We start from the raw sequence: 10,688 nt of genomic DNA, 5'->3' as shown, positions 1-10,688 counted from the left end.
TAATACACTGTGTGGTTATAAGTCTGTCTTTTAGTTTAAAATTTCTCTCTGCGTAGAGAGGAAAAAATCTAAAGTAAGAGAAATTTATTTTAATACATTAGGTAGTAGAGAAAAATTAATTGCTTTTTACGAAATAAGATGTAAAAGGTTAACTAAAAAAAAAATGTTTTTTTTTATTTATAAGAATGAAATTGGAGGGGGAAAATCAGAGTTGTGTAGTTACCGACAACTGTCACGGTTGCGAAAATTTTCTACGTATATTACGTATTAGTAACCACTGTTAACATGCGTAAAAAACTTCGAGATTCGAGTTACGCATAACAGCGCAACCTTGTTTTTCATTTGCCTTTGTCTTTAACGAATGAAAAAGGCAGGTTTACAATTATCTTCCATCTCTCTCAGTTTATTTCTCAATCAACACACATAACCTTATCAGTTGATAAATCATGTAAATATAATTAAAAAAGAATTGTTAATAACATGTTTTTCATTAGAAATTTGTCGCTATTTCTACAAGAAAAAAATCGTGATAGAGAAATAAAAAATTAAATAAAAATTTGGTGAAAATTTAACCTGTTGAAAAAAAAGAAAAGTAAATTTACTCCGAAGATAAGAAGGTAAGTTTCGTAAGAAATAACATTTCTTTATAAAAAATTTGTTGTTTTTTTTTCATTTCTTTTATAAATTTTTCATTATAATCAACATATAATATAATAATATTATATATTTTCTGTAATAAATTTTTTCCTAAATTATATTTTTTTGTAAGAAAATTAAAAAAAAAACAATGTCTGTTTACAATTGTTGCTATTTTTAGACGTCTAATATACTTCTCCTTCAATTTAGGTAAACACAAATGTTTCGTTTTAATTTATTTTTAAAAAAAAGGTTATCACAATGTATTTTTAACATTTTTTTAGAGGACACGGAAAGAGTGAAAATATTATTTTATCTTTTTATACAAGTACAAATTGAAATTTCAATTAAAAAATGTAAATTACAAAATAATTACTTATGTGAATATTATTAATCGAAAACAAAACAATGAAAGAAAATTTTATTTATTCTTCTATAAATTATTAATTCAACTTTATTTGATATATAAATTAATTACAAAATTTGTAGTAAATATACAATTTTTTAAATTCAAAGATATTGATTTAATGTCGAATATTAAATTATCGAATTTCTATTTAGCAAAATTATTGTATAAAGTGGACTTTATATTATGCAAAATTTTCAATTTACATTTAACTAAAATTCGATTTAAAAGAATTTCTATTTAGCAGAACTCTTATAAAGCATTTTTTCTAATACTTTTTTAAAGTTTTAAATTAATATAATTTCAATTTAACGAAATTCATGTCTATAAAAATTGATAAAAAAAAGAACTAAGTAGAATTTTTCTTAAATGAGAATTCAGTTAACTAATTTCAATTATTTTCAAAAATTTCAATTCAAAATAAACTAAAATTCAATTATTTTAAAACATTTCAATTAAAATTCAATTATTTTAAAAATTTTCAAAATTTTAAATTCTGAATTAATTAAAACCCCTTTTTTCAAAAATTTTAATTCAAAATGAACTAAAACTCAATTATTTTCCAAATTTAAATTCAAAATCAACTAAATGTCATTAGAAATGCTTCGTCTTTTCATAATCCAAGAACACTTAAATCTCTTTATTTTTCTTTTGTTAGATCCCAGATTGAATATTGTTCTGTGCCTTGGAAACCTTTTTATGCTCAACACCTTATCAGAATAGAAAGAGTTCAAAACCGTTTTCTTCGATTTTTTGCTAGACAAACTGGTATCCGTTTTGACAGATTTTCTCATGAGTATGAGAACCTAAGAACATCGGTGAACTTGCCCAGACTTACATCCAGATTGGACTATTTTGATATGCTTTTCTTTTTTAAAATTTTAACAGGATATATTGATTGCCCTACTCTATTATCACTTATTAAATTTTCAGTTCCTATACGTCATTCCAGAAATTATGCTTTGTTCCATGTACCGTTCCATCGAACAAATTACGGAGTTAACTCTGTCATTAGTAGATTGTCTAGAGGAGCTTACTAAGCTTACTAAGCTTACTAAGTTTACTAAAATAACAATTCTGTTAGAAAAAATTTTCTCTATGCAATTTTTCTTGATATAAATTCCGTTAAATTGAAATTGTATTAATTTGAAATTCGATGTACTAGAAAATCTGCTTTATATAATTTTACTAAATAAAAGTTTGATAATTTAAGATTTGACGCCCGTAAAAATTCTTTTAAATTAAATGTTGAGAATATTTATATGTTCCCAATTAGTTTATTTATTTCACTTAAATATTTTATTTTTTACCAAACATTATTTATTTGGTTCAAATACATATGAAATAAGTGGATAATAGACAGGTAAATGATTTAATTGTATCAAAATAAAAATTTTATAGTGTAATTTAAGTCAGGGAAATGTCAGGGAATTTTTTCCTAGCAGTTGTTAGACACCCTGAATTATTTCTAAAAATTTCAACTTTAACTCTTTCGGATTATTATCCGAGGCCTATTAATATTAAGCTTTATTTAAGATATAAATCTTAAAATTTATAATTTATAATAAATATTAAATTTAAAATCAAAGATAACAATTCAATATAAAATATTTTAAAAAATAAAAATGTTACGTTTTTATTAATTTTATATACAAGGGAAATTTATAAATATTCATAATTGAATTTTATTTTAATAAATATCTAAATAATTTACAAAATTTCAAAAAATTTTAACTATACATATTTAATAATTTATAAATTAATCTTCTTTTTAATTTTTATAATTTTTAACAATAAATTAACCTGTTTGAAATGTGGAGAATTTTCGATTCTCAATTATTAGATATTGATAAAAAATATTAATATTAGGAAATTAATAAATAATAGATATAATAATTGTTAAAACAAATTCCAAATTATAAAAATATAAATAATTTTATTGGTACTCTCAAGTTTACTATTAAAATAAAATAATAAACTTTTGTCGAATATTAATAAAAATTAAATTTTTGTTTATTTAAAATTTTGTATTTTTTTTTTTTTTGGAAGCCCGTTTACTTGTTAAATAAATAAATAAATAAAATTGTAAACCTTGGAAAAAAAATTTGCTCTCTCGCGAAAAGAAAAAAATAAACTGTGGATAATAAATAAAATGAAATTTTTGATAATTCTAGAATGCCGTTCAAATTTTATTTAAAGAAAAGTCGACAGTACGATGTAGTTTCAAAAAATCAATATGTAATTTGCATTGAACTATTGGATACAACATCGATAGAATGTACTTTAAGTATTGGAAGTACAGGAAGAGAATGTCTTATAAATGTCACACAACGTCTTGGTTTGGGACAATCGGAATTTTTTGGCCTGTGTTATATTTGCAAAGATAGTCCACATTCATCGCGATGGATTAATATGGATAAACCACTTAAAAGGCAGTTGGAAAAGAAAGCAAAAAATTGCATTGTCTATCTTCGTGTGATGCATTATATTTTTGATATTCAATTTATTCAAGACGATTTTACGCGGTATGTAATTTTTCTTTTTTTTTTTTTTTTGAACAATTAAAAAAAAAACATATTTTCTTTTTTTTATTTTCAAAATAGTTCGTTGAACTATTATTAATTCGATTTTTCATTATATTATATGTTTTAAGTTTGGTAAAAAATTGGAGAATTCCTTGCAATATTAAAAAGAAAAAATTTTATTGAAAATAATTCAATTTTTCTTTTCAACATTTTGCTTCTTTAAATTTTCTATTTATTTTCTTAAATTCTCATAGTTTTTCAATTTTTTAAAAAAATTTTCACTGCGAATTCAAATTTATGAAATTTTTAATTTCTTTTTTTTTATTTTCAATTTCTAAAATTTTTAATTCTTCTTTATTTCTTTTCGTTCCTCTCATTTTTAAGAGTTTTTTTTTCTTTTTCTCAAAAAAAAAAAAAAATTGTTAACTCAAATTTTTTTTTTATTTTTTATTTAATTCAACTCTAGAAAGAGTAAATTGTATTCTTTTACATTTTTATTTTTCATTTAACATTGTTTCTATTTTATTTTTTTTTTTTTTTGCTGTAAATAATATTTTTATTTTTCTTTTTTTCTTCTTTTAGATATCATTATTATTTACAATTGAAAAATGATATTTTGGAAGGTAAAATAACATATGACGCGCGACAAGCTTCCCTTTTAGCGAGTTATTCAATGCAAGCGGAATTTGGAAATTATGACGCAGATCGACATTCACCTGAATGTTTACAACAAGATATTTTTTTTCCAAAAGTAAGATTTTTTCAAAGTGTATTTTTTGTAAAAAAAAATTTTAATTTTTCTTCACAAAAACAATTCAAAGTAAAAGAGAATTAAACAAAAAATATTTAAATACTATTTTTTTGGCTAAGAAAATTTTGTTTTTAAAGAGTATTAAATGGTATAAATTTTGTTATTGATTATGGTAAATTATTATTATTTTTTTTTATATTAAATTATTAAAAGAAACGGTCATTATTATCAAAAATAACAAAATCATTAATTTTCCAAAATTAGTTAATATTAATTAAAAAATTATTCGTTCTAATATTTATTTTATTTTATTTATAATCACAATGTATTTTCTTTTTAATTTATTTTGCTGAAGAAAAAAATGTTTGTTTGTTTTTTTATTTATTTCAAAGAAACGGATTTACTTAGGGTAAAAAGTTAGTTACATGTATAAATTATTTTAGATTCTAATAGAAGCGGAACCAAGAGCACAAGAAACACTTTTAAACGATGCGATTTGTCAGTTTAAAAGTTTAACTGGAGTGACACAATCGGCCGCCGAGGAAATGTACATTATGACTGTAATGCAAATGGAAGGATATGGTTACGAAACTTTTGTCGCAAAGGCAAGAAACATTTTTATCTTAATTTCCTTTTTATTTTTTTTTTTTTTGTATTTATTTATTTAGATTTTATATTCAAAAATACCAAATATTTTTCTAAATTATTAATTCATATAAATAATATTACAGGATGAAGGTAACAATGAAATAATTCTTGGTATTTCCATTAATGGCATAATGGTTGGATCTTCAACATCACAATCTGACAAATTTTACAGGTACAAAATTTTATTATTTATAATAATAATAAAATATTTATAATAGAATGAAAATAGTCAATTTAATTAATTACTACAAAAATAAATTAATAATTCTAAAATAAGAAGACCCAGAAACGTTCTAGGCCTTTTTTATTTTAGAATTATTATTAATACAAAAAACGATTTTAACAAAAAGCAAATATAAAATGTTTTTTATTTCTTTTTTTTGTAGATGGTCTGATATTAGTAATGTAATTAGTCACAAGAAGACTTTTAGAATTGAATGGCAAGTCGAAGGCGAAACGCCGAAACAATTTACATTTGGAGAATCACGTGTTGCAAAATATGCCTGGCAATTGTGTATCACAAAACATACTTTTGCACAGCATCTAACCGAACAATTAAATGAGCGCGTTAGTAATGGACATTTTGTAAGTATTTTGTTTTCTTTTAAATCTATTTTTTTTCTTATTTTAAAATTATTTTTAAGCCGAATTTTTATTTTTTCAAATTAGTATTTTTCAGAATTATCATCAAAACGATTTTCTGGTTTCTTTTTCTTGATTGTGCAAAATACTAATTCGAATAAATAAAAATTCAGCTCAAAATATAATTATTATGACAAATGAAATGAATTTTGTTTTATTTTTAATGAATAAATAAAAATATTTTACAATTAACTTTAGAACGAGACAAATGAACAAATAGCGTCTTTGCGTTTGGATCATCAAACGGAGAATCATATGCGCTGGACAAGTTACAGCGATTTATCGACATCTCCATGTCCCATTGTTTCTGTATCGTCTAAAGATACAAGTAATTTACAAGCTCTATTGCCGCCTTATAGACCAGCGCCCGATTATGATACGGCAATGCAAATGAAATACAACAATGGTGCTATTAATTCTCAACCATATTATGCTAATCAATCGACAATTATTGGAGCCGATCTCTCATGTTTGAGAGTTCCTAATCGAAATAGATATTAATTATATGCTCGTCTTTCAATTTTTTTTATTTAAAATTTTAATAATTATTGTTTGAAAAATTGCATTTTTTTAAAAAAAAGAGAAAAATGCAAATTTTTTTTAAAAAGCATCAAATGTTTACTTTTTTAAAAAATGTTTTCACTTGAAAAACGTTGAAACAAATTTTTACATTAAAAAAATTTTTTTTTCTTTTATTAGAGAAAAAACACGATAATTTTAAATTATTTATTATATTTTGATTAAATTATTATTAGTAAGCAAAAATATTTCGACAAATTGGAAATGAACAAATTTGTGGCCTCGAAAAGTAGATAATTTTATCATCTCGTGCCTTCTATTTAAATCTAATATTGTATAAATTTTACGTGTTATTGCAAACTAAGCTTTTAGCAGTATTTTTTTTTGTTTGAATTAAAAAAAAAAAGTCGAAAAGTAGATTTTTATTTTATTTCTATTTTTTAAAATAGTTATTATTTTTTTATATTTATTCTACTTAGATTTGAGTAATTTTATTTTTTAACAGCTTTATGTGATATATTTTCAGTTTATTTTTAATTTACAGTCTATATTTTTTAGTGATCGCCCCCCAACGACAAAAATTGGGGATTTTTTTTTTTTGTTTCATACCACATAGACACCATTTTTTTTCATTTATAAATAAAATAAAATTATAAGGACAAAAAATAAATTGCATTGTTTTTTATATTTTTGAAAAAATATTTAATTGAAAAAAAATGAAAAAAGTGAATTATTATTCACTTTTATTAGGATTGAGGCGAAAATTTTACAAATATTTTATTTTTAGAAAACTTAAATATTTTTATAAAATTCAAAAAATATAATAAAAGAAAAATTTTTGTGTAAGAATTAAAAAAAAGAAATTTTCTTTTATTAAAGAAAATAATTTTTTTGGGGGGGGGCAATCACTTTGTAATAATTTTTAATTAAAAGATCTTGCTTCATAAAAAGTTGAAAAGAAAAGAACAATTTTTTAAATTTCATTATTTTTACCCATTTTATTAAGCTATTCAATTTTAATAAATTTTTCAATTTTGCTTACTTTCGAAATATATGTGTGTGTGAGCGCGTGTTTGTATTAATGATTTATTTATAATTTAAGCTTTTTTGTGGATTTAAGTTTTTAATTGTGTGCTAAAGTTTTTTTTTTTTATTAAATTTGTTTATAGATCGACAAAAAGAATTTGTGATTAGTCATATAAAATATATTAAATATATACATATGTTTTTTTACGCAAGTTATCAATCGTGAGAAATGTATATCGTTGTATATTGTAAATTTTTACTGTAAAATCAACAGTTCATTACTTTCTTAGAAATAGAAAAATAAAAAGAAAAACGAAATTAAATTTCAAATGTATAATTTTTCATTTTTCATTACAAAAAAATTTTTAAGTTAAAGTAAAAATTAAAAAAATTTCTATTTTTCACGCAATACCTAATCAAGTTATACAAATTTTTAAATAATAATTTGGACAGAGTAATAGTGGAAAATTTTAGAAATAATTAAATTTCCAAAGATTTTGTTAATTTTCAAACAATAATTAATAATTTTACAGAACTAAAAATAATTTATCAAATAATTTTAGATAAAATTTTTTAAAAGTAATTGAATTTTCAAAGATTTGTAATTTAGATTTTTGAAATTAATTGAATTTCAAGTGATTTTTAATTTAAAATTTTTGATAATTTCTGTTAGTAAAAAATTTATTAAAAATTGCAGACAAAAATACAATAATTTGAAAACTTTTTAAATGAAAAATGCTTTCAGATAATTGAATTTTCGAAGAATATTATAAAAATCATTAAAAATAATTGACATTTTTTTGCATATCACTAAATTTCAAGTAATTTTGAATTAAAATTTTTTGGTAATTTTATTTGCTAATTTTTTTAAAATTATAAACAATTACCTATTAAATTTTATAAAAATTTTAATTTGAAAAATAGTGAATTATTTTTTTAAGTCAAAAATCTCATACAATCCAAGTGTTGAAAATAAAAAATACAATTAAATAGTTTTGATAAATCTATATTTCAAAATATTTCGTTATTTATTTATTTTTTTTTCTTACAAAATCAGTTTGGCGATATTTTTCTTATACATATTTATGTAAAAATAATAATTATTATTTACTTAACAATTATTCCATTTTCCTTTCAAGGCACATTTTTCTTTTATTTATTTATAACGTTGATTTTCTTGATTTTTGTGTTTTTTCAATTTTGAAAATGTACAAAAATCTATTTTGTATAATTCCATAAAAAAAAATCCATATCAAAAGAAGAAAGTAAATTTTTTACACTTTTTTTCAGTACAATTTACAAAAAAAATAAATAAATTGTTTTTTCTTCAAAAAAATTATTTTCTAAAAATTGTGTAAAAATTTGTGATAAATATATAGATATATAAACACAAATTAGAAACAAAAAGAGAAAGAAATAGAAAATTGTTGCAAGTTATTTGTGGGAAAATAAATAATTTTTTTTTTCTTCGAGATTCAATATTATTAGATGAAGAAGAAATAAAGAAAAAAAATTTTTTTAGTCAATTAAAATGAACACATTAAACATTGACTAGAGAAGAATACAGGAACTTTTTTCACGAAAGGGATTTGATTTTTGTGAGGAAAATCCCACAAGCAAACAATCTTCCTGTTCATGTTCGGTAATATATTTCATTATGTCCTCGCAAGCTTTGCTCACTGTTATTCGTTTAATTGCAGCTTCACGACGAAGTTGCTCTGTTACTTGTCTTTGCTGTTGTAAAGTTGAAATTACCATGTCCATTATTTTTCTGCAAAAAGAAAGAAGAAAAAAAAGAATGGTAAAGAAAGTTTTTAAAATACATTTTTCATTTAAAAAAATATTACAGAAACGATACCAACGCCAAGAGAAATATTTTATTGGTATTTATTTGAAACAAATAAAATTTATTTAAAGCAAATAAAAATTTATTTGTACCTTATAAATTTTTATTTGTTTCAAATAAAAAATTTTTAAAAAAAATTTATTTAGAACAAATATTTTTATTTAAAGCAAATAAAAATTTCTTTCTTTCATTGCCTTATAAATTTTTATCTATTTCAAATAAAAAAATTTATTTAGAACAAATATTTTTATTATTTTTTCTAAAGAAATAAAAATTTTATTTACAGCAAATATAATTTTTATTTAATTCAAATCAAAATTATTTCTTTCAAATAAATTAAATTTGGTTTAAATGGAATTTTGATTTGCCCTAAATAAAAATTTTACTTGTACTAAATTAAATGTTTTATTTGAATCAAATAAAATGTGAGACAAATATATTACCATTTGATTTTCTTTTTTTCTAAAAATAAAATTTTTGAAAAATAAAAAATTCTAAAATGGTGGAAAATTATTTTTTTTTAATTTTTTATTTGATAATAAAATATAGGTAGTTTTTTTTTTTTTTTTTTTTTTTTAAAAAGCCGAAATTTTTGCAAATTTTCAAAAAATGTTAAATCACTTTTTTTTTAATTTTTATATCAAAGAAAAATTATTAAATTCTATAAAAATAAAGTTTTGAGTTGGAGAAATTTTCAAGATTTGAACTTGACAAAAATTTCACAAAGAAGTCTAATTCAAAATTTAATTTTTTAAACTATTTTTTCTTTTCTTCTATTATGTATGTAGATTTTACATTTTTAGAAAAAATAAGTTGAAAAAAGTCGAAAAATTCCCATTTTATTAAAATGATTCGGAAAAAGTCAAAAAAATTGCATTTTATTAAATTTATCGAAAAAATACAATCCAAGGCCTTAATAATTAATAAATTTAAAAAAAAATTCGTTTATTATATATTAAACAAATTTATTATAATAAAAAAATATACGAAATTCATAAATGAATTTGAGGTTATGTTCGACGCGATAATTATTTTATTTACCATTACCAACTAAGAAAAAACAAAAAAAAACATTAATAAAAATAAATTCTTTAAAATAACTAATACATTTTTTCAAAAAACCAATTTAAAAAAAAAACCTATTTCACAAAATAGAATTGTGGGCGTGGTTTAATAGCAGGAAGTAGCTGATTGTTATTAAAATAGAATTTAATTTATTTATTTTCAAAAAAGAATTGATAAACCAAAGAAAACAAAAATTATAATCATACCAGTAAATAATCCAATAATTGTTCACAAAAAAAATGGGTTTTAAATTTTCACTAATTGTTTGATAAAAGAAAAAGAAATAACAATGCAATGACAAACAGCTGATAATGACAAAAGATGACAGATATAGAAAAAGAGAAAGAATAGATGGCGCTGTAAATTTTTTTTTTTTGTAAAAAAAGGATACATAACAAAATTAAATTCGATAAGGAAAAATAAGAGAACATTTTTTTTTAAATAATACATTTTTATCAGTTTAATAAACAAACAGTAATAAAAAATTTAAAATATTTTTAATAAGAGAAAATTGTAAAAATTTACTTATTGGAGAAAATATTCCTCGAAATCGGCGGGATAATTCAAATGTAGAACAAAATTTCTTTTTTTTCCCACTAATAGTGATAAAAAAATACTCAATTT

General features: G+C 20.8%; 2 protein-coding genes across 2 annotated transcripts; one reads left to right on the top strand and one right to left on the bottom strand.

The window, feature by feature from the left end:
- The first annotated feature begins 400 nt into the window (after positions 1–400).
- On the top strand, positions 401–7,467 carry LOC127288815 (tyrosine-protein phosphatase non-receptor type 14). The gene is made up of 7 exons (XM_051316478.1): positions 401–617; positions 3,217–3,567; positions 4,150–4,318; positions 4,762–4,923; positions 5,050–5,138; positions 5,353–5,551; positions 5,807–7,467. The coding sequence occupies exons 2-7, from the start codon at positions 3,218–3,220 to the stop codon at positions 6,107–6,109; spliced, it is 1,272 nt and encodes a 423-aa protein (XP_051172435.1). The 5' UTR covers positions 401–617; position 3,217; the 3' UTR covers positions 6,110–7,467.
- Positions 7,468–8,143: 676 nt separating this feature from the next.
- On the bottom strand, positions 8,144–10,426 carry LOC127288780 (guanine nucleotide-binding protein subunit gamma-1). Its single transcript, XM_051316420.1, has 2 exons — positions 10,271–10,426; positions 8,144–8,924 (listed from the first exon to the last, which is right to left on the bottom strand). Exon 2 carries the CDS (start codon positions 8,915–8,917, stop codon positions 8,705–8,707), a length of 213 nt encoding a protein of 70 aa, XP_051172377.1. The 5' UTR covers positions 8,918–8,924; positions 10,271–10,426; the 3' UTR covers positions 8,144–8,704.
- Between the last annotated feature and the right edge of the window lie 262 nt (positions 10,427–10,688).

This window comes from Leptopilina boulardi, unplaced genomic scaffold (genome assembly GCF_019393585.1).
Source record: "Leptopilina boulardi isolate dan_hultmark-lab unplaced genomic scaffold, ZJU_Lbou_2.1 LbouV2_396, whole genome shotgun sequence".
NCBI lineage: Eukaryota > Metazoa > Arthropoda > Insecta > Hymenoptera > Figitidae > Leptopilina > Leptopilina boulardi.
The sequence above is the reverse complement of the archived record's forward strand: the minus strand, read 5'-3'. Positions and strand labels throughout refer to the sequence as shown.